Source organism: Gopherus evgoodei, chromosome 1, assembly GCF_007399415.2.
Source record: "Gopherus evgoodei ecotype Sinaloan lineage chromosome 1, rGopEvg1_v1.p, whole genome shotgun sequence".
Taxonomy (NCBI): Eukaryota; Metazoa; Chordata; order Testudines; family Testudinidae; genus Gopherus; species Gopherus evgoodei.
In genome coordinates this window covers 4,059,748-4,083,652 of record NC_044322.1, presented here as the reverse complement: position 1 = coordinate 4,083,652, position 23,905 = coordinate 4,059,748, and the positions used below count along the sequence as shown (strand labels likewise).

The window sequence follows — 23,905 nt, the reverse complement described above, 5'->3', positions numbered from 1 at the left end:
GCAGCATTGCCCACACACCCCCAAACTGCAAGCCTTGGGCAGATGCTGCGCTTCGCGGCGGGGCAGCTGATCTCCCTGCAAAAGCGAGGGCTGGGAATAGGCCCTCTGTCTCCTCAGACTGTCTGTATTTGCTGACAAAGGCTCCATGCAGACTTAGCTACCCAGTGAAATTTCAGTCCCACCTTTCACAGGAGGGGGTCCAGATTGCTGCCTGGTGGGATGGGGTGAGGGAGGGCTTCATTCCCTGCAGGGGAGCAGGTAGAAAGGGTTCAGCAAGCCCACAGCAGGCAGGCCAAGAAGGGCCCTCAGCAAGTCTTAAGGAACAGAGATGCTAGAAGTTTAAGGTCCTGCTCACACTGGAGTTTGGTCACTGACTCGCACGGAAGCAGGATCGGGCCCTAGCCTCTCGCTGGTTTCACTGTTCCCTTCTGAATACAGACAATGCTCCCTGCTCTGCAGGGCAGTGCTCCCGTCCTGGGCTGTTAAGAGGCTCCGGGACAATGTACAGCAATGAGCGCAGCAGATCAGACCGGTCCCCAGCACTGGCTAACCCCAGGAATGTGGTCTTCCCACCCCAAACACCCCTAGCCAAGAGCCCAATGGCGTTGCAGATAATCCCTTCCTGACCCCAACATGATCAGTTCACACCCTGAAGCCTGAGATCTGATCACCTCTCATCACCTTCCCAGGTCACTCGATGTATATTCACGTACCAGCAGTGCCCTTTCTGCCTCTCCCCACCACTGCCAGCTCTGTACTGGCACCAGAGAGATGGCAGCTCAGAACCCGCGGCTGGTTCTGCTGGGGCTGCAGCATGCATCTCAATGGGGGATCTCAGGGACCTTCAAATAGTTTTGGCACATGAGCCGAAAGAGCCTAAAAAGGCAGCGTAACAAAGTCCCTGCGGGGGGGGAAAAGACCAGATCCTCAGCTGGTATTAATCAGCAGGGCTCCTTTGCTTTTAATGCTGATTTACACCAGGGGAGGCTCTGCCTCCAAAGTCTCCTGCAGAAGATTCTCTGACAGATACTCACACAAACACCTGATGGCTACGCAACTTGGAAGGGGCGCGTGTGACACACACAAGCTCACATCAACACACACGCAGAGCTGGGGAGGAGAGAATGCAGAAAAAGCAGCCGCCTGGACACAACTGAGAGTCATCCGCACAAGGACAAGAGAAAGAACAGAGGAAGGAGAGGAGGAGGAAATAGACGAGGAAGAGAGAGAAGGGAAAGCACAAGAAAGGAGGGGAAGGAAAGAAAGAGGGAGCAGAAGAGAAAAGAGACGGAAAAGTGCAGAAGAAAGCTGGGAACTGACAATCCAGGGTGGGAGCAGAGGGAGAGACAAATGCTCTGGGGCTGGCTAGGGGCTAGGAATTTCAGGACCTGCCCTCGGCATTAACAATAAAAAGTGAAGGGGTTTTTGGCCTTACACTGTCCTGGATGTTCTCCATCGTCCAAGCCCATCACCAGTCCCCGGGGATGGTCGCAGGGATCTCTGGACAGGGCAGCTCGCCGAGGTTGTGAGTGGATGTGCTCTGTCTGCAGGAGACGGGGCCGTCCTACCCGCTTCCTCCAGTCCCCTGCAGGAATCTCACTTCTCCGCAGCCGCGGGCGACCTCAGAGGCAGAGGCTGTTCCAGGCGGCTGTGCTGTCACCGGCGAGCTGATCGGAGCCTGGAGCACATGGGGTCCACCCGGCCAAGGGGCGGGGGAGGGACACCCCGCGCTGTCTAGCAAGCAAAGCACATGCGAGGGAACTCGGAAGCTCACTGTTTGCAGCCACGTCTCCGCCCCCCCCAGTCATAGCTCCCTTTCCAGCTGCGGCGAGAGCAGCTGCTTAGCCTGGACTCGCTGTGTCGATTGTACTCCTGTTACCCGCCCCTCAGTGGTGACCACAGCCGTGCCACCGTGTTATTGTCCGGCCTAACTTGGGATGCTCCATCTACCCCAGCTGCCTTGCCTGATACTGCCAGCCCACCCCTGTGCCGCCCCCAAAAGTCACAGGCTGCAGGAGCCTCACAGAGCCAGATGGAGGCCATCTAAACCCAGAGGAAACGTCCCATCACTAGCTGAAATTATCCTTCTGTGCTGGCACAGACTTTCCCAGCTGACCCGTGCCACCCGGGGCACCCCGCTCGCACCTACGCTGGCCGACTTACGAGGCAGGCAGGTAAATGTCTAGCCTGCAGTCCTTCCTCATGAGAGTGTTTGCGTGAGTGAGGGCATGCAGGGCGGGGCCTCCCCTTCCTCAGGCCGAGGGGTGGGGGTAAGTACAGGGCCAAGCAGTGACCTGCAATTACTGTACACGCCAATTAGGGCTTACAAGGATCAGACCACGGCACTGCCAACCTCCAGCACTACAGACAGGACAGAACAGGATCCACCCCATTCTCACTGCCCGTTCCACCTCAGGGCCCCGGCATGCCAGCCTGGCGCCCACACCTCATCTGTGCGTGCAGGAGTAGTCAGGGCACAGCAGGGTCGGATGTGACCCATTGAGGGCCTGAGCCAAAAGCCACTGAAATCAACAGAAGCTTCTCCATTGACTTTACTGGGCTTTGGATCAGGCCCGCAGTGTCCGATCCTACAGTAGGAACCGGGTCCCAATGAACAGCCCAGGGTTTGAGCCTTGCGGGGTAACTGATTGCTTTAAAGTTCAGACTGTGCCCAGCCTGACAGGCTTCCAGGCCAGGAGATATTTTGCCTGCCAGCGTTTGCTAATCTCTACTGGCCTGAGCCTGCAATGGACGACGCCCAGGGCCGGCTTTAGGCACTGCGGGGCTCAATTCGAAAAAGCTGCCGCTGAAGACAGTTGTGGCAGCTCAGTTAGCTGCCGGTGCCTTTGGTGGTGGGTCCTTAGGGGTGCGGGGGCCGATTCAGGGGAATCGCCCTAAAGCTGGCCCTGATGACACCTCATTAGGTGCCCAGGGAGGATAAATATTTTGCTCTTTCACCCCTGGCTCTGAAAGCTCTTTCTATGTCCCACTGACTGATGAGACCCAGGGAAAGTAAGTGACTAGCCCAAGGCCACTCAGCAGTGATGAGAACAGACCTGCCTGCTAGTCCTGGATCCTGTCTGCAGCTCCACACTGCCTCCCAGTGCCCACGGAGCCAACCCAGCTGTTGATTTTGCTACAATTGGGAGAGGCCTAGATCCTACCACCCTGGCTCATACCGACCCTGTGGGCCAGCCAGAGGAATGATTGGCTCTTCAGCATGGGTCAGGCTGGGGGTCATGTTCATAGTATCACAGAATATCAGGGTTGGAAGGGACCTCAGGAGGTATCTAGTCCAACCCCCTGCTTAAAGCAGGATCAATCCCCAGACAGATTTTTACCCCAGATCCCTAAATGGCCCCCTCAAGGACTGAACTCGCAACCCTGGGTTTAGCAGGCCAATGCTCAAACCACTGAGCTATCCTTCCCCTCCATGTTCTTAACTTCAAGGGATTCTTAGGCCCCAGGAGTCATTGTGTGACCATCCCAGTAACTACCTGTTAGTGGGCTTAGGTTAGCAGGAGTCAAGCCCATGCACAAGCAAGAGTTTTTACAGACCTGGGCAGCCAGGACCAACCCCCACACCCGCAGAGCTCAGAAGGAGCCTTGCCATTGACTCAAGTGGGACCAGAGTGTCTATGAGGAGAATGAACTGGGATCCCGTTTTTCTTCTTTATTATTATCAATGGTATTTATATGACTCTCCCCCCCTTTGCTGCAGTATCTGAGCACCTCCCACTCTTTAACATAATAGCCTCCCCCCAAAACCCTGCCAGGCAGGGCAGTGCTATCATCCCTATAGCACAGGCAGGAAACTGAGGCACAGAGAGACTGAATTACTTACCCATGGTCACACAGGGAGCCTGCAGCAGAGCAGGACTTTATCCTGGATCTCCAAAGCGGCGAGCTCACACCCAAGCCACGGGATCATCCTTCCTCTCATTTATCCTGCCTTTATTCCCTCTCAGAGGTTCTGCCTCCCATCCAGGGCTGAGGGCTGGCTACCCTCCCCCTGCTGCCCATGAAGGCTGTTCCTTCAACGGGCCAGCAGGGGGTGACACACGGCCCTTCCTGCGCTCTAGCGGCCTCTGCCAGAGCAGAACCCCTAGGACGGCCCTGTGACTGCGACCCACCCCCACGCAGCCAGGTGTGCATTTGACAAGCTCCAAATGCTCTTTGCACAGTGGTTTGCGTTAAACATCCCATCACCAGACATTTTTCATTAAGAGGGAAATAAATGTGTTTCCCTGCTTTCCAATCACAAATCAATCTGCTGTTGCCCTTGGCTATTTGCAGGCCACTTTTTTGTCTCCGGTTATTGCCTTTCAGCCTTGTCCAGCTCATTCCCCTTCCTGCATCCGTGGGCACTTGATTAACACTGCCAGGTCCCATCCTGCGTGCAGAAAAGTCACCCAGAGCGCATGGGCCCTGAACAAATCTCTGGCTAACAAACCCCCTCACTGCCCGGTGTCACTGCTAAGAAAGCAAAGCAGCACAGGGACACTTTCCAGATCAGATTTGGAGAGCGGAGTTCCCCTATAGGGAGTTCATACGAGACCTATGCACCACCTGCGTCGTGTTCTGAGGAGATAAGAAACACCTTGTATCGCCTCCCTCATAGGAGATATTGAAAGACTTCCCGGCCTGTATGATATTAACGACCTGAGCTTTTAAAAACTGACTGGCTTTGTTTTCAATCCGATGTAGGGATGCTCTTCACCTGCAGTTTGCATCACCCTCAGCAAGGCTGGTGGAACTAGAACCATCAGTTTCAGTTTGCATATAGTCAGTTTCATTTCCAGGTTGTCAAGTAGTAGCACAAACCTGTGGTGTCTGGCTTTCCCAGTATCTGACTGAACCTCAGGAGATTTGGGTTAAAATTTCCAGCCTTGCCACAGACTCCCTTTGGCTCAAATCCTCAAAGGTATCCCAGAGGAGTTAGGTGCCTAAGTACCTTTGAGGATCTGGACTGTGGCCTCTCTGTGCCTCAGTTCCTCATCTGCAAAATGGGGATAATGAACTTTCCTTTGCCCATCTGGTCTATTTGAATTGCAACCACTCGGGGGCAGGGGCTGTCACTTATCCTGAGTTCACTCAGTGCTGGGGCCCTGGTCTCCATTGGGTCAGCTAAGTGCTACTGTAATACAAATACTGATTTCATGACTTGGCCAGTGCAATCCCCTCTGAGGCCTTACACGCCACCGGCCCCCTCCACAGTCTGCAACACGGAAAAATTGCGACATGAGGTATTTGGGGGACATCCTGCTACAGTCGTAATAATAACCCTTTAGACTTCACTGTCAGCTTCCACTGGAGGATTAACAGACCAAGCCTCCCAGCCACGCTGGTAAGCATTCTTATCCCCATTTTACAGATGGTGCAACTGAGGCATGGGGGGAGTTAAGTGACTATCCCAAGGTCCTGCGGGGTGTCTTTGTCAGAGACAGGACCTGACCCATACTCCCACCCTATGCCTTCACCACAAGGCTGCCCTTCCTCGCCCTCTGCCAGGCAGGTCTCAAATTTAGTGTTAACCAGAAACTTCCAGAGAGCAAGAGGTATCAGCCTGGGAGGACAGAGCAGCCAGGGGTTGGAGCAGTAGGTGATGGATCTTGGTTTACATTTATGGTCTGCCACAGCCTTCCTCAGTGACATGGGCCAAACCACATTGGCTACATTGACACTTGGAGCTGGGCGTGTGATTTCCAGGTGGAGGAGACACACGTGGGCTAGCTCTGAGGGTAGCCCCTGGATTGGCAGCCTCAGTATGTCCCTGGCCCCCAAGAGGGATGTACTGGGACCTGGCTGCTACTTTGTTTATGGGCAATTAGCTGGAGCACGTCTCCTGAAGAATTTCCCCCCTACCCCGGTCCAGATCTGGTTGCTCTGTGCCTAAACTCTCCAGCTGTAAACCAGGGATATAAAAATCCCACCCACCCCCCGGGTTGTGGCCAGGAGGCTGGGGCCACCCCTGGCTGTTCTCCGCAGCCCCAGCCCCACGTTGGCTCCCCGCGGTTTCCCAGGAAGTGCCTGGCACGTTACCCTCGGCAGGGCAATAAAACGGTTGATGAAAATAAAGAGGCGCAACCTGCCATTGTTTGGCTCCGGAGCCGGCGGGCGGGTCGGTTACTTCGCGGCGCGACGGGAGCAGGGGCCAGGCTGCGAGAATCAGGATCCCCCCCCGCCCCGCAGCTGGCACCAAAGGGGGATGAGCTGGGGGGGCTGAGCCCACCCCAAAGCACTGCAGAGGGGTCCGGGGGAACCCGCCCGCCGGCCGCGGGGGCTGCGCGGAAGTTTGCGCCGGCTCCCCGCGGGTCGCTGCTCCGAGCAAACCTGGCGGGCGGCGCGGGGCCAGCCCCGGTGCGAAGCAGCCGCAGACCCGTCCCCCCGGAGCCTCCCTCCCCCAGCGCGCCCCGGTTTCCCCTGCCGCGCCAGGCGGCCCCTGCCCCAGGCCGGGGGGGTCCACCCCGCACCCCCGGCCCGGCCCCGCCGATCGCTGGAACCGGGACCCCCCCGCGCGCGCTAGGCGGAGAACCGGGGAGCGACGGAAAGTTCACCCCGCTCCCGCGAGCAGGGCGCGGGCTGCTCCGGCTCGGGAGAGACACCCACGGTCCGCTTGCAGCCCCCGGCCCCGATCGCCGCCAGCCAAGGCGGGGAATGAATGAGGGAGAAGGGCGAAAGGTGGAAAGAGAAGGAGAGAGCGCGGAAGGGATAAGGGAGGGGGAGAAGGGGAAGGGCTGAGAACGAAACAGGCGTTGAAAGAGGGGAAAGAAGGAAAGTGGAGAGAGAAAATGAAAGAAGGGGAGAGAAGGAAACAGATTGAAAGGAGAGAGAGAGGTGGGAGAAAACAGAAGGGGAAGAGAGAGAAAGAGAGAGAGAGAAAGCGGAGAGAGGAAAGAGACGGAAGAAGGAGAGAGAGAAAGAAAGAAGAAGAAATAGAGGGGGGAGAGGTTGAAGGAAAGAGGGAGGAAAGGGGCAGAGAGAGAAGAGGAGCGAGAAAGAGGAGGAGGAAAGAGAGAGAAGGAAAAGCCCGCGGGAGGAGAGAGAAAGCAGCAGCCACGGGAGGAGGCAGAGCCCACCCCCGGCCCGTCCCCTCGAGGACCCCCCACCCAGCACCGCCCTGGGCTCGCCGGCCCGAGAGCCCCAGCGGGGAGCGGGGCTCGGGGGAAGCGGCTCCTACCTGTAGCGCCTCGGAGCTGGGCAGCGTCTCCTCCGCCTTCAGGAAAACCTGCTGGCCCCGTCTAAAAAATTGAAGAACCGCAATGAGTATGTGGGGCAGGATCAGGACCATGCTGCTCCCGGGCCGGCTCCGCTTGTCTCCCTCCTCGGCCAAGGCCGGTCCTAGCTCCGCCGCCGCCCCTCCCCGCCGCTGCCAGGGGCTTGGCTTCGCCTCCGCACCTGCTCCCCAAAGCGCCGGGCGGGCGCAGCAGGGCCGTCCCGGGCAGGCAGAGCCAGGCGCTGGAGCGGCTGCAGGCACTGGCAAGGGGAATGCAAGGAGAGGGGTCCTCTGGGTCCTAAGCACCTGCAGGAGGGAGCCGGGCCAGCGCCCAGGCCAGGGGACTAGAGCCTTCGGTTTCCCAGTCACTCAGGGCATGGCCCTTGGCAAACATAAGGCTGGTGGAGCGGGAATGCAACCACCCAGCGGGCTCCAGCCATGCTGCACACCCAGGCCACAGAGAGATGGGGGAGCCAGGCTTAGATACCTGGTCCCTCACTTCTAACCCCCCCCAACACCATCTCCAGCTAAAGAAGGATCCCTATACTGTTAGCAGTATTAGGTCCTTTATCCTTAGCTGCCAGAGGGCCCATGCACACACACTCACAGCCACTACATTGCAATGTGCTATGACAGCAGTAGTTTAATTGTGCTAGTGCCAGGAGAAGGACGCAGCTGGGGAACCGAGGCCCAGAGACATTAAATGACTTGCCCCAGTTCACTGATGGAGTCTCTAGCAGAGCTAAGAATTTAACCCAAGTTTCGGGCCTTCGCCCCACCACCAGCCTTCCTCTTGTCCCGCTAGGCATAGGGGGCAGGAAGCAATAGGGCCTGCTGGGGATCTGGGTGGTCCTGGGGCAGGCTGCTGTCCCTTAGTGCCTCCTGGAACCAGCTTAAAACGAGAGAGGGCCCCAAGCCTCAAAGTGTGACTTTCCCCTGCCTGGGGGATCTGGGGTATTGTTTGGGACTCTGCTCTGGTTAGTGGGTGAAGCCATAGAGTGGATCCTGCTGGGCCATGGATGGTTAGGGCAGGCTTCAGCAGAGCCGCCAGCAGCCTTGGACTTTAACCCCACCTGGTGTGCAGGGCCCAAGGATGTGCCCATGAGGAAACCCTTACTCAAGCGAGCAGCCCCATGGATTCCAGCCGCATGCCTTGTCATGTGGGCTATACAATTAGCCTGTGGAACTCCCTGCCACATGAGAACTGGAGGGAAGGTGAATTCTCTCACTTTCCTGCTCATCTGTAAACAAGCCAAACAAGGGCAGAGCTGGGCCAAGACGCCAGCCATGCAGCAGCTCAGGCACCAGCCATCACTAGTATCTACCTGTTTATTCACACCCAGCCGGGGGCTGACAAATCCTGAGGGTTGGAGAAGCCCAGAGCAGCCTCCCCTCTGCCAGCACTGCCAACAATCAGTGGGGAGAGGGCCGGGCCTGGGCTGCAGGCTTCCACCCTCAGGGCCGGCTTTAGGCCGATTCAACCGATTCCCAGGAATCGGGCCCTGCGCCGAGAGCCGGAGTCCCGGCGGGAGCGCAGCAAGCAGCCCCGCTCTCCCGGCCGGAGCCCCGGCCGGACTGCAGCAAGCAGCCCCGCTCTCCCGGAAGGAGCCCCAGCTGGAGCGCAGCAAGCAGCCCCGCTCTCCCGGCCGGAGCCCCGGCTGGACTGCAGCAAGCAGCCCCGCTCTCCCGGAAGGAGCCCCAGCCGGAGCGCAGCAAGCAGCCCCGCTCTCCCAGCCAGAGCCCCAGCTGGAGTGTGGCAAGCCACCCTGCAGCCCCACTCTCCCGGCCGGAGCCCCGGCCGGAGCGCGGCAAGCAGCCCCGCTCTCCCGGCAGGAGCCCCGGCTGGAGCGCAGCAAGCAGCCCCGCTCTCCCGGCCGGAGCCCCGGCCGGACTGCAGCAAGCAGCCCCGCTCTCCCGGAAGGAGCCCCAGCTGGAGCGCAGCAAGCAGCCCCGCTCTCCCGGCCGGAGCCCCGGCCGGACTGCAGCAAGCAGCCCCACTCTCCCGGAAGGAGCCCCAGCCGGAGCGCAGCAAGCAGCCCCGCTCTCCCGGCCAGAGCCCCAGCCGGAGCGTGGCAAGCCACCCTGCAGCCCCGCTCTCCCGGCCGGAGCCCTGGCCGGAGCGCGGCAAGCAGCCCCGCTCTCCCGGCTGGAGCGCGGCAAGCCTCCCTGCTCTCCCGGCTGGAGCCCCGGCCAGAGCATGGCAAGCCGCCCTGCAGCCCTGCTTTCCCGGCCGGAAAGCGGCAAGCTGCCCTGCAGCCCTGTTCTCCCTGCTGGAGCTCCGGGCCCTTTAAATAGCCCCCATAGCCCTGGGATAGCGGGGGGCTCCGGGGGCTATTTAAAGGGCCGGGGCTCCAGCTGCCTCTGCCACCCCATCCTTTAAATAGCCGCAGGAGCCCCGCCACCCCCATGTATTCTTCAGGGCTCTCGCCACTATTTAAAAGGTCCAGGGCGGGGTAGAAGCAGGGGAGCCCTGGGCCCTTTAAATAACCCCCAGAGCCCTGGGATAGCGGGAGGCTTGGGGGCCATTTAAAGGGCCTGGGCTCCAGCTGCCTCTGCTGCACCCCCTGCTCTGCCCCCAGCCAGCTCTGCACTCCGTGCCCACAGCCAGCCTCTGCCAAACCCCCTGCCCTGTCTCCAGCCACCCCCTGCCACACACCCCTGTGGCCCTGCCCAAAGCCAGCCAGCCCCCACACACCCCTGCCCACACCAGCCCTGCACACGCTGCCCACACCCAGCCCCAAACCCCCGGGCCTATCTCCAGCCAACCCCGCTGCACTCCCCTGCCTGAAGCCAGCCAATTCTGCACTCCTCTGTCTCCAGCCCTCTCAATCCCTGCTGCATCCCCCTGCGGCCCTGCCTGCAGCCAGCCCGCCCCACACCCCCATCTCCAGCCAGCCCTGCACCCCTTGCCCTGCCTGCAGCTAGACCCTACCTCCAGTCAGCCCCTGCTCTGCTTCCAGCCAGCCCCATGTCCACTGCTCCCCTGCAGTTCCCAGGGCAGTAACCCTGCACACCTGCTTCAATGAGGGGGGCAGGGAGCAGCTGGGACCCACACATGTGCACACCCGCAGGGAGTGGCAGGGACCCACACATGTGAAATGGCGGTCATTAATAACCAATCAACAGCATATATGATGCAATGTACATAATATATAATTGTATTATTTATATAGTTATGGAAAGTAAATAATACATGGAAGAAATGAAAGGCTTTTTTTTAAATTTTTTTTTTTTAGTCATCCCTGCCAGGGCCCCGCCAAAAATGTTCGAATTGGGCCCCACACTTCCTAAAGCGGCCCTGTCCACCCTGCCCAGGGATCAGGTCATCCACACATCACATTGCCTGGGGAGACGTGGGAGCTCTCAGACAGGATCAGTTACCTCCATTGGTCAACTCGCCACACTCCCCTCCTGAGCACGCCTCACAAAAAGCAACCTGCCCCTCACCTGCCCAACAGAGCAGCCCACACAGCTCAGATCCCAACTCTGCACAGACTCCCCCCATGGCCCTGAGCAAGGCACGTCATCACTCCAGGGATCAGCTGCCTCCTGTCTGTAACATAGGGATCGCGATCCTCCCCTTCTCCAGCCCTCTGTCTGCTTCTGCTGTAAACTCGTAGGGGCAGGGGCTTGCACCACAGTGCCTCGCACAATCAAGCCCTGATCTCAGTCGGGCACTGGTGGTCCACACATCATAGTTCATTGATTGAAACAATCGAACTAGCTGGCTTGCTCTTTGGACGCCCAAGATCAGAAATATCCCACCCCCTACAAACACGCACCCCGTGACCCCTGTACCATACTGAAGCAGTGCGAAAAAATCACCAGCCTTTTGCAGAAGCTCCATTGCACCAATAACTTTGCCGTCCAAATCACAGCGCGTTAGCAGAAAAACTCCATACTGAAAGAGAATCCTTAATTCAGCTTTCCTGCTGCCGGGACTCTTTGTGCATGTTTGAAAAGTTGAATAGCATCTGTCCTTCCTTTGCTTTGACAAGCTTGCTCCTGACGCAGGGACCACCAGGGCACAGCCGCAGCAGAGAAATGTTCAAAAAGCTGCCGCATGTAGGTTTTAATAAAGTGATCCGTGTCCCTGGGAAAAGCCCCGGGCAGGCCGCGAAGGAGCCGATCAATAAATAAATCAGCGGAAGGAGGGTTTGGTTTCAGGTGAGCCGCTCTTCGCCTCCAGCGGCTGTTTGGCTTTGGAGCCTTCACTTTGCTTTGAAATATGGATCAAGTTACCAGGCTCTCAGATGTGTGCTGACTCTCGATTACCATGTACAAGCCATTGCTTTAATGTCTGTCTCCCCATCCCGCTCGCTGTATGGCTGCACTATATAGTGTGGATCCCCGTACTCAGAGCAACAACCCTAGGGCTATTCGTATACAGGGCCAGCAAACCTCAAACCTCCAGAGCTCAAGTCAAAGCATCTACCACTTGAGCTAAAGGAATAATTTCTCTAGCTGTAAGCCACTAGTAGGCTATTGTAACTGCTATAGACAGCCACTAGGGGGAGATATGACCAAACACAACACCCCCATGAGGTCTAGGAATGTTATTACTATAGGTAAATAACGGGGTAAAATTACTCCCCAACAGCTACTGACTGGCCTTTGAAGGTAGCTCTCCTCCTACCCCCTGTGGCCTCACTTTAGGCCTATGATGGCTCATTGTTATGGATATTGACACAAAGTAAAATCTGGGCCCAGATTCATTTGATTTCAAAATGTGTTTGGGGCGAAAGTTTAGACAAAGCAAGTAGAGCTCAGGAAACACCACCACGTGTCCTACAGCCGCACCAATAAGGAATCCTGAATGATCACCAAGGGCGGTCTTGGATTCAGCTGCCAGTTCTGCCCCAGCTTCCCACTGTGGCTGTGGTCCCCCAACTCCCAGACCCTGGGGATTTTGGGAAGCAACCTTCGCCATTGTGCCCTACTTCTGCATTAGGTTACCAGGGAACTCACAGACGTGGGTTGATCAGTTTCTGGGGCGCCACCACTCACTTTCTGATAGGCCACATGGTCACTGGCCACTAAACCTCCTGCTTCCATTCTGGCCTTGGCTAGCCACTGCCTGCTAGCTGCAGCTCGGACCCTCCTGACCCCACCAGCCGCCGCGCCATACCTTCTCCTTGGACTGGATCTGCCAGTGAGCAGTCCTTTGGGGTGAACTTTGACCCCTGATAGGGACTACCCCTTAACCCACCTGACTCCTGGATAGGGCGACCAGACAGCAAGTGTGAAAAATCAGGACGGGGGCTGGGGGGGAATAGGCGTCTATATAAAAAAAAGCCCTGAATATTGGGACTGTCCCTATAAAATCGGAACATCTGGTCAACCTGCTCCCAGGGGTTGCAATGATCTTGGCCAAGTCACTTATCTCCCTGTGCCGCAGTTCCACCTCAGGACAGCAGGGATAACTGGCCGAGCAAAGTGAGGTTTCACACTGACCTTTGTGCCTGCTTTCTCTCTCTCTCTGATACAATAATGCTGCAGCCAGTCACTTAAAACTTCCCAGGGCTGCTCTAGGCACCGCTGGGCAGAACCCTATCGACTGGGGTGAAAAGCGGAAAAACCCAGTTAGTGAGGCCTGGTGCCACCTCCTGGGCAGCAGTTTAATAAGCTGCTATCTCTTATTGGGGTAAGTATACAGAGATATACCTACCTTACAGAGCTGGAAGGGACCCTGAAAGGTCATTGAGTCCAGCCCCCTGCCTTCACTAGCAGGACTAAGTGCTGATTTTTGTCCCTAATCAGCCCCCTCAAGGATTGAGCTCATGACTGATGGTTTAGAAGGACAATGCTCAAACCACTGAGCTATCCCTTGGCTTGCAGAAGCAATGAAATGTGTGACACTCTAGTGCTACCTCCTTTGTCCTAGCTATTCAGACTGTAAGAGCTTCAGGAAAGAGACTGTCTCCCATTATATGTATGAGCAGCAGCTAGCACAATGGGACTCTGATCTTAGTCGGGGGGAGGTCTCTTGGCAAGATGGGGAAACTGAGGCACAGACTAAGGAGAGGACTGACCCAAGTTCATGAAGTGAGAGGAAGGGGTTCCTACGTGTGCTCACTGCACTGGATCATGCTGCTTCCTGCTATCACCATTCCATAATCCTCCCTGCTCCCCCAGGGCCCAGACCCTGACACACTCCGCTCCCCGAGCCGTCCCATCAGATTCAGCGGCACTATTTGTGCTGCCACGTGCTATTCCGCAGGAGGAAGGAGAACAGAAGGTGGCCCCCCAGCCCTGGAACAAACAGCTTCATGAACTCTTCACCTGCACTCCATCTCCATAATGACAACGCTCGGGACGTGCAGCAGCCAGCTGTTCCAGAACTGGAAACGGATGCCGAACACTCCAGCCAAGCCATCTCCATTTGCATGGTTATCTAACAACGCGGCGCCGGGAGCTGCGGCTTCTAGGATTCCACGGGTTTGTTGTATTGATTGTTTAGATCCCCATCTGCTTTGGAGTTTTGCTCATTTGACTCGGAAGCGCTACGTCACGGCTAGCTGTTAACTAGCTGAATGCACAAATTCTGTTGAAAGAGATCTTAGCAGTACTCATACAGGCGTTGATGTGGGGAGGGGGAGGGATTCCATTCTATGCTCTTCGTATAGGTCATTTGATTGTTATCAAGCCTGCTGATGTATTGACTTGCACAAAGACCTGGCCCAAGAAACTGAAACTCAGGAAATTTAACACCACGCAGAGGAAACTCTTTGCCACACAATGAGCAATTGGCCCATGAGACTCGCTGCCACTGCAAAGGCCCTCCTGTAAAATCCATGGTCTCTGTCCTTCCCTTCCAGGTGCTCAATTGCCAGGGTCCAGGATCCCTGACAGAGCTGGAAGCTTATGGAGGAGAACTGCGGCTGACCACTTGGCTCCTCAGACTCACTGGGACTTTCTGCCCTCAGGATAAAGTTCGTTTGTGCCAGACACTGGGGCTGGTCCCAAACGAAGAACCACCCCAAACCTCACTACCTTACGCTCCAAGGACAAGGCACGTTTCCTCTCCTCCCCGCCACCAAACACAGTCCCAGGTGTACATGGCGAGAAAACCCTCCCAGCGCACACAGGTCTCCCCCGGGAGAGGACAGGAGAGAGGATGAACTACACACGACAGAGGTTCACTGTGTCACGTGCTTGGATGCTGCCATCATGGGAGCAGGACAGAACAGACCCTCATCTGCTGGGGAGTTGTGCCTCACGGAGCAGGGATAGCAGACGCCAAGGGAATTGACAGCACTCATTTCCCTTCCCCGCGCTTGATGTGTTGGGGAGACAGCCGCTCCTTTAGCACCATGCCCCAGCAGGGTCCCTCCAGAGGAACGCATTTAACACCCCGCAGGGCCCCCCGCTTTGGGGTCTGAGTGGGATCAGAAGGAATGAGACTGGGAAGGCAGCACCACACCCCAGGGCCACCCAAAGGGGGGGCAAGTGGGGCAATTTGCCCCAGGCCCTGCAGGGGCCCCATGAGCCCTGGCCTGGTGGCAGTCTGGGTCTTCAGTGGCATTTCAGTGGTGAGGGGCCCTTCAGTGCTGCCGAAGATGCAGAGCGACTGAAGGGCCGCCCGCCACCAAAATGCCGCCAAAGACCCTGACCACCACCGGCTGAGTACAAGCACCACAGCTCCCCCGCTTTTCCGCAGGCCCCCCTGAATCCTCTGGGCAGTCCTGCCACACCCTAACAGACCCACTAGCCTTCCCTGCCCTCCCACCACACAAGCTGAGGGACTACATGTCGGTTAGTAGCCCTGAACGTGGAGTTTTGCCTCCATCGAGTTTCCCCTTCTGAGCATCCCTCTGCTCCAAGCAGCCAGGCGCCGAGGGGCTGACACAAGAGAAGTGCCCCCAGAGGAGCAGTGCTCCATTCCTGCTGAGCACCGAGGGGCTTCCCTGCCTCTGAAATTACCCAGGTCCTCTTGCTGTGAGGATCGGGGTGGAAACATTGCAAGGCTGAACTCCCTGGAGGGCCTCAGACGAGTCAGGAATACATGGGATGGTCCCAGGGGAGAGGGCGTGCGGGTATCCACCCTCAGAGAAAGAGCTTCCCACTTCAGCTCTAGTTCTTACTGTCATTAGCTCCACCTACATGTCCCTGTCAAACTGGCCTTCCCTGCTGCCTGTCGGACAGCAGCAGCTTCTGCCTAGGGCTCCCCAACATTGCTGGGTGTCCCCCACAACTGTCTGCTGAGCTCATTGTCCCGTGCCATGTTAGCGACATGGGGACCCAGGTGCCAGCACAGGTAACACACGGATTCCTTCTCTACCCTAACCCTCTGTGCTCCCAACTGGTGGGCGCCTGTCCCCCTTTGATCCACCACCCCTGCCTGCAGTGGCTTTAATGCTGTGCCACGGCCAGCCAGTCACTTAACCCTCAGCACAAATTCCAGGCAGGGATTCGCCTGTGCCAGCAGCATCACTGCAGGGCACTGGAGCCGAGCCGGCCGTGGGGCTGTGTAGACTCTGGGGTCATCAGCTCCTGGCATTCATGCACCATCAAGGACAAGATATTGCTCATGCTCCTTTGGTCCTAATGTCCCACTCCTCAGGGGGGCACCGTTAACCCCCCCGCAACATGAGGCTGCAACTCACACATGTTGGTTATACTCCAACCTGAGCCAAGCCTGGGATTTCACACACACAAACACACACATGCACAAGCTCAGGGACTTGGGAAAGGGGTGTGAAAATCCTGCCTGCAAGTGTAACATGGTGGAGCCATACCCAGAGCCTGGCTGGGCTGCGGCAGTACCAGCTAGTGGTTAGAGTCGGGAGGCTGGGCTCTAGTCCCTGCTCGGCCATGTGGGCCAGCCTGGAGCAGCGCTGACCTTCTCTGCATTCAGTGCTCAACCCGTCAGGATCAGTTCCTTAATCCTGCTGTGCCTCAGTTTCTGCTCCAGCCCCTGGATAACACTGAATCAGCTCTCCAGGGGCTAATGTCTGCCACGTACATTGAGATCCAGCAGAACCAACCACAGGGAACCTGGCTGGCTTATGCAGGGTGTTTTATCAGCCCCTCATAGTCCTCAAGCATTAGTAGCATCTTCCCACTCCCACGCCCTCCCAAACAGTGCTGGGGGGGGGTGTCGGCAACCCTGGTGCATGTAGCCTTGAAACCTCCTGGCAAGAAGGAGGCCCCAGAGCCAATTAACCTGCTCTGGATTCTGGGGAATGCAGCCGAGGAAACTGTCCATCTGCCCTGGCCTCAATCTTCTGTCGGCAGAAGGGCAGTTCGAGGGTCTGATGTTGCAGCTGTGCCCACAGAGCGGGTCTAATGCCTGCCTGGATCAGTATTTGATGCCTCGGCGTGGGATTCGGAGCGTGCTGGGACCGTATTTGCCCCTGCTCCTAATTAAGAGGTGATCTCGTTATTAAAATACTACGGAAACCAGCCACAGCGTCTCAGCTGGGAAGTGACATCCTGGGGGTTCCGGGAGCTGCAGAGCAAGCTGAGACCGGAGCTGAACCAAAGACAAGCTCCTTCTCAGAGTCTGCAGGATCCTGCTGCTCCTAAAGCTAGAGAGGGACGGGAATTCTACTCACCTTCCTCTCAAGGAGGCTTTGATGCTTAATTGATGAACATCCTGGTGCCTAGCCTGGCTAAAGAGGCACCGGAGGAAGGCAAAGGGTTGTTAAAAATCTGCAGCCCCCTGGCGGGGGATTTATTTTTTTTATGGCCTGTGTCATACAGGAGGTCAGATTGGGTGATCACAGTGATCCCTTCTGGCTTTGGAATCACTTGAGTCTAAGAGCTCACAGCACCAGAAGAAATGGAGCCCAGCTCTTCCTGTTCAGAACCGCAGGCCCCTGCCACTGGAGTTAAAGGAGAATCGCTGTTAGCAGTATAGGGCTTATGGAACACAGCTGAGTGATTGCAGTTCAGACATAGAGGGCAGTGGCACGCATACACACTAACCGGCCACTTGCGGTATTATTCTTTGAACCAGAACAGATCGTTGGTCCAGCTGGTCCCGTATCCTGCCTCCAGCGGCGACCAATACCCCGTGCTGTGGAGGAAGACATGCTTAAGACAGTGCAACTTCAACCAGGGTGAAACTTGGAAAGCCGAATGGAATTCACAAGAAGTCATAAACAAACCCCCCGTGAAAGCCCTCTGGCGTCAGTCTTCCACAAGCTCAGGGGCAACCCTAAATCGCATCTGCACAAATCATGGCAGATGCAAATACTTGCTGCACAAATGGAAACTTAAAAACTCTCCTGTGTGTGACTGTGGTCACCCAAAACAGACCAGAGAACACCTACATGTCCCTGTCAAACTGGCCTTCCCCACTGCCTGGAGCCAGAAGCTGGGACTGAGTGACAGGGGATGGATGACTGGATGGTCACTTGTTCTGTTCATTCCCTCTGGGGCGCCTGGCATTGGCCACTGTCGGAAGACAGGCTACTGGACTAGATGGACCTTTGGTCTGACCCAGTCTCGCCGCTCTTATGTTCTGTTCATCACAGCAATACACTTTTGTCACGGAGTCACCGGTCGATGCTCTGGAACTGCTCCCCACAAAGCCAGTCAGGACTTTGGGGAGCCTCCTCTCCCTTGGAGCAGACTTGTTCAGGGCAAGAAGCTCACACGGCTTCACCTCCTGGGTCTCTCCTTGGAGCATTCAGCATCCTCTGCCCCTCTGGGCGCTTTCCACAGCGAGCCCACCCCAGCGGGGTCCTGGGGTAGCCACGGGGTCCTGCACCCCCACTTTGCAGTCAGATGTGACTCTCAGCCAGCCAGTAAAACAGAGGTTTATTCGATGACAGGAACAGGGTCTAAAACAGAGCTTGTAGGTACAGAGAACCGGACCCCTCGGCCGAGTCCATTCTGGGGGGCAGTGAGCCAGACACCCACATCTGCACTTCACTCCTTGACCCCAGCCAGCTCCAGACTAACAACCCCCTCCAGCCCCTCCACTCTGCTCAGTTCCTTTCCCGGGCCAGGAGGTCACCTGACCTCTTTGTCTCCAACACCTTCAGTTGGCACCTTTGCAGAGGAGGGGCCCAGGCCATCAGTTGCTAGGAGACAGAGTGTCAGGCATTTAGGTGCACTGCCCCCTTCTTCTGCAGCAATCACACACCCTTATTTCACCACCTAGATATTAAGAACTGCATAGGGGACACTGAGGCACCAACACGATATTCAGCGAAAACATTAAGAACATTCCCAGTTCATCACAACTCTGCTACTCCAGACTCAATTATGTGGCTTAGCCACCTACATGTAAAATTATAGTTGTCGCTCTACATCTACCTCTGCCATCTGAAGAAGAAGAAGAAGGTGAACATTTCCTAGGAGACACATGCACTATGGTGTAGTGCTAGACATTGTAGGGAGATTCCTTCCTGATACCTCAGCGGATCCGCCCAATGGCCCTGACGCGTGACATCCAATGACCACAACTAGATGTTGATCACAAAACTATGCACCGGGGACTGAGGGGCGGGGCAGTACAGGTAAGAACTGTGTCCTCCTGCCCCCTGGCACTTATAAGGAGGGGCAATACTGCCTGCTACCCAGTGACAGGCTTTGTCTGGCTAGCAGGGCCCCCATGACCCAGCGGGTGGCCTTGCTCTGCGCAAATGCAGCTGGCACGACTCGAAACGGAGCTGTAGGTGGCTAAAAGTTGCCTCAGTGAAGAAGAGGGGGCTCATAGATCCTGTCCCCAAGAAATCTCTGCAGGTGGGTCGGAACAAAAGCAGGGGCTCCTTGCCGCTGATGTCTCCAGAGCAGTTCTTGGATTTCAAAGCCAAGGGAGCTTTGCCCCTGCCCATCAGCACAGAGAGCGGAGAACTCCCTGATCCGCGGGCCTGCTCAAATGGACAACATCAGCTCTGTGGAGCAGGGAGCGTCCCAGGCCCTGGAGCCAAATTTCCAGCACCTCAGAGATCTCCTCTCACATGGGGGTAAATCAGCAGCAGGTAGCCACAAGCCAGTGGAACTGCTGTAGCGTATGTGAGAGGACAGCCTGACCTCTACGGTGTGTGACACTGGGGTTTGGATCCATCTCTACGAGCGAATAGTATTGGAGCTAGGGACAGCCCCCAGCTTTTCACTTCCTTGTGATGAACAGAGTGGGAAATGGTAGCGCAGTGGGCCAGCTTACCTCTATTATATTCGTTGCTTTGCGTTACATTCCGCTTCATTATATTCAGCAGTCATGCAAGAAACCTGCAGGCTTGTATCCTGTAAGACGTTGGCTCCAGCAGTGAGCCTGAGGCTTGAGGCCTCGAACTTCGGCACAGGTACACTTAGGTCGCTCCTAAGTTTTGAGGAACTGGAAGCAGAGTGTAGGGGGAATTTGTCCATAACGACATCAGCCAACCACAGAACACGAACTAACCTCAGCTTCTGGAAGGTTTTGGCCTGAACATCTGACCACCAAAGTGCCATGGCAACGAATTGACCTATATGATAATGGGGTGAAATCATAACTACACTAACCTATAGAAGGACACCTTACTATTGGTAAGGGGAGCAGATACAAAGAAGGAAGTGGGGAGAAACCCCTATTGAATATGCATTAGAGATGGTAACATCAGTGTAACATATTATAAAAGTTGCAGCCCGGGGCTGCAGCAGAGAGAGATGTAGGCCTTCAGAGGTGCCAGAGTGATGGCCTCTGGTGAAGATGTGTTGCACCTGTGCACATCGGGGGTCCCAACTATATAATAATTTGAATAATCCCAGGCCTGATCTTGGGTCAAGAACCTGTCAACCCTCAAAGTGATAACTGGGAATTTTTATTCATAATCTATAGATCAGGCTACAGATTAGCGCCCGAACAGCAGTGTGCAGGGGTAACCTCCCTGCCCGGAATAGGTAAACTCACCTTGGGTAACATCTAAGTTAAAATCCAGGTAACCTCTCAGTCAGAATTTGGTGCCTTTCAGAAACACTCACTGTAACTCACCAGGGACTTCCTCTTTTCCCCTCAGCTGTTGTTTCCCTTTTCTGGTTCTCTGCCTCCAGCCTACTATGTCTGCTTTCCTTAGCAAGGAAGGGAGGGGGTATGGCCTCCTGGGGGATAGTAGTAACACAGACACGCAACAAAGGCAGGAGCACTCGACCTCTCGACCATCAGATTCACTAGGCATGCCAGTGGCAGGGCAGGACCCTTGTGGGTAACCCCATCTCCCACCATTAGCTCGCCATGGAAATTGTAGCCGTGTAAGGATGCAAGTGGGTGATGCGGGACATCGGCCTCATTGCACTCCTCATTGGGTCTTACTGACTAGCCCCTGGGGTTTAGAATGTCGCAAGAAGGAGATTCCTTTATACATGTGTTAAGGGGGCTTTGCAAACTGGTTGTAATTCTGAGGTACCTATAAGAGTTAAAATGGCAGTCACGTGGGGTCCAATGACCCAATGAGGTGGCAGGAGAGCTGATTGATTTATGTTTTCATTGCCGCCAAGAGGCCGCAGTAGTTCAGAACTTGTACGGTTCGGGCGACCTAATTTCAGGCCCCTCATCTCTCCTGGGCTGCGCCCAGATCCCTCTATCACCAGCCTCCCCCTTGCAGCTCCGCAGGTCCCGACTGGGGAATAACCTCTCAATCATCTACGAGCACATTAGCCATCAAGGGAAGAGAGAGGGAGTAGAACCCCCCTTCCCCTCTGCTTTTCTTGGGATTGGTGCAAGTAATTGTTGAAACCGGTTAAGGGGTTAATTATTTAAGGGGGGACGACGCCTCTACATATGTATAGTGTGAAGTGCTTCAGAATGAGGTCAGCTCGTCAGATTTAACTGAGTTCATCTGGAGCAGGCGTTGGGGGTAAGTGGAGTAGTCGGCTGAGAATTCTGGTTGTGGTCAACCAAAACACAACATACAAAAATATATGAAAGCTCACGGAGCAGGTTTCGTACAAACATAGCCAGGCTATTTTCAATCACCCTAACTGGTGGGGTCTGATCACATGTAATGTAATGTAACAACTAATGCTTGTCAGTGGGGACTCAAATGAAAAAAAAAATTGAGGAGCAACAAGACTGTGTAAGCACAGCTGTAAGTATGAGCCCACTTCCACTGAAACAGGATGCTCAAATCCCAGGAGGCTAAATTCAATAATAATATAAAGAAAGGGTTAAATAAGAGATATCAAAGGAACAAGGGAAAAATCCTTACTTACCAGAAAGTATCAAAAGCTTCGTTCCCTGCCCTCCCCACAACACACCCACACAGGTCTTAAAGACTATTCATTTATCCCTCTCAGGAGGTCACGAGGTTATTGGGGGGGGGGGGTCGCGAGCTGTCAATCTCCACCCCAAACCCCACTTTGCTCCAGCATTTGTAATACAGTTAAATATATAAACAAGTGTTTTTAATGTGTAAGGGGGATCGCACTCAGAGACTTGTTGTGTAAAAGGGGTCACCAGTACAAAAGTTGGAGAGCCACTGATTTAGCCCATATCACGGAATACACCTAGCCAACAGTCTCTGTGCCTTTAACCTGTAATTTCAAAGTAATCCAGCAGCAAGAATCACTGAGGCTTTGATCAGCAGCTAACACGTTGCTGGAAAGAGGAAGCGCTTTTGCACTCTGTGCCGGAGGTGGCGGGGAGAGACGTAGGCAAAGAAAATTGCTTCCAACTTGAATTTGACAGAGTAATATTAAAATTAGGAACCCATAAAACATCGACTCATATATATATGTATATTTTAAAAATATATTTCCGCAATTTAAGAGATAAGGTTCTGCAGCCTTTTAGCTAAGGTTATGTCTAATGTGCGTGTACAAGGTAAAGCAAACCTTTGCTACTCCTCTAGTCTGTAGGTGGCGGGGGAAGCCACAGGAAAAGGAGCAAGGTAAAACCCTTAGGGAAAATTCAAGCAAATAAGTATTTATATTGTTTTGTTACTTGAATGTTTGTATTAGATATCTTCCTAATTTAACTCATTGGTTGTGCATCATTATTCCAAAACTACGTATCAAGTGGGTTGCAACTTCGGACTCACCCAACACGGTAAAGGAAGCCAGCAACATAAAATCTTTCTGCTTTACACAGGGATTATTCTTTTAAGGAAGTATCGAAGCCTCTCTCTAGTGATAGCAGACTTTGCTACCCCCAAAATAGATCACGCTTGTTATTATAGGTCCTAATTCATCAACGTAAAATGTTAAACTTATCTAATTGCAATTTTGCCTTTTTTATTCCATAAATAAATAAAGCATGTGTACATATTTTTCTTTTTCACTCATTTCTGTTTTAATCTAGGATTTAAAGACTCAAGAAAAGCAGGCTCCTGACTAAATAATCACACTTATTTTATAGGCAAACCAAGGTTGCAAACCCAGGACAATTCATAATTCCAACCCTTAGGCTGCCTGGAGCTCTGAATAACACTGTTTAATCCCTGGGTGGTATGGTTTGTGGTATGTTGGGATTACATGTCTGGATTTATTCTTATGTTTTGTGTCACGTGACTAGGTTATAATTTTTCATATTTGGGGGAGGTTTTGTTACAACAACAATTTTTTTGGTGTGCAGAGGTGTAAACAATACAATTATTAACAAGTAAAACATTTTTCTTTGTGGTACAACACTGTTTAGGTATTTGAATTAGAATCTACCTACCTGGGGTGGTTCAATCTTTGCAGAAATCAGTCAGAAAGATAGGTATGTTTGTCTCAATGACCAATTTAATTGGAACTAACTTATACATATACAAATATACACATACATACATACTCATTTTGATTTGGAGTTTATCAGGCAATGTGACCAGTTATTTGGCAGTCAGGTGACCAGATAGCAAGTGTGAAAAATAGGGATGGGGGTGGGGGGTAATTGGCGACTATATGAGAAAAAACCCCAAATATCAGGACTGTCCCTATAAAATCAGGATATCTTGTCGCCCTATTTGGCAGAACCCAGATTAAAATTTAGACATTCATAGAGCAAACCACCATCATATTAATGATTAATCAGATTAAAGATTAATAGCTATATTACCACGATAGTGTTTTATAATGTAATATATTTTGTTTGGTTCTCATAATCAAACTCCATGTAAATATAAAATCAAGCTCTAGTTAAAGTAACATGGTATTAAAATAATCATTCACATCATCACCCCAACAAAGGGGGTGCCTATGTCTATAGTAGATGAAAGTCATAGACTCAGAGACTTTAAGGTCAGAAGGGACTATTATGGTCATCTAGTCTGACCTCCTGCACAACGCAGGCCACAGAATCTCACCCACCCACTCCTATGTCTGAGCTACTGAAGTCCTCAACTCATGGTTTAAAGACCTCAAGGTGCAGAGAATCCTCCAGCAAGTGACCCGTGCCCCAACTGCAGAGGAAGGCAAAAAACCTCCAGGTCTTGTTAACTATTTGTGAATTTGCCCTTGTAGAATTTGGGACACTGTTTAGGAGCAGTGAAAGGAATGAAGCTGCCAAATTCAAAGCTGGTAAATGCCACAACATCAAGTCCCGCAAGGCTGTACCAGGAAAGAGACACGTCTTTGCAGGTACGCAAAGACAAGATCCTCGGAGGAGACACAAGCCAAACCCAGCTCACAGCACCATGCCGACAGCCCTGTTCCTCCTCTGCAGCAGTCTTGATGTCCTGACAGTTTGTTCAGGGAGGCAGACTCCCAAGTGCCAGAGTTTGTACCATGTGAAGGGAGCAAAGAAAACAGACTTTGTTGTAAACCTTCAATGCTGAG

At 54.2% G+C, this 23,905-nt stretch overlaps 1 protein-coding gene across 2 annotated transcripts in view; it reads right to left on the bottom strand.

The window, feature by feature from the left end:
- Nucleotides 1-23,905, bottom strand: part of PDE2A (phosphodiesterase 2A) — a 395,134-nt gene that overhangs the window by 288,434 nt on the left and 82,795 nt on the right. The window contains exon 2 of one of the 2 annotated variants that reach the window (XM_030556586.1): nucleotides 7,181-7,241. In XM_030556586.1, the coding sequence (XP_030412446.1) occupies nucleotides 7,181-7,241 (61 nt within the window). Of the gene's footprint in view, nucleotides 1-1,435; nucleotides 1,638-7,180; nucleotides 7,242-23,905 lie in introns of those variants that run through there. The other variant, XM_030556595.1, reaches the window with a different exon arrangement.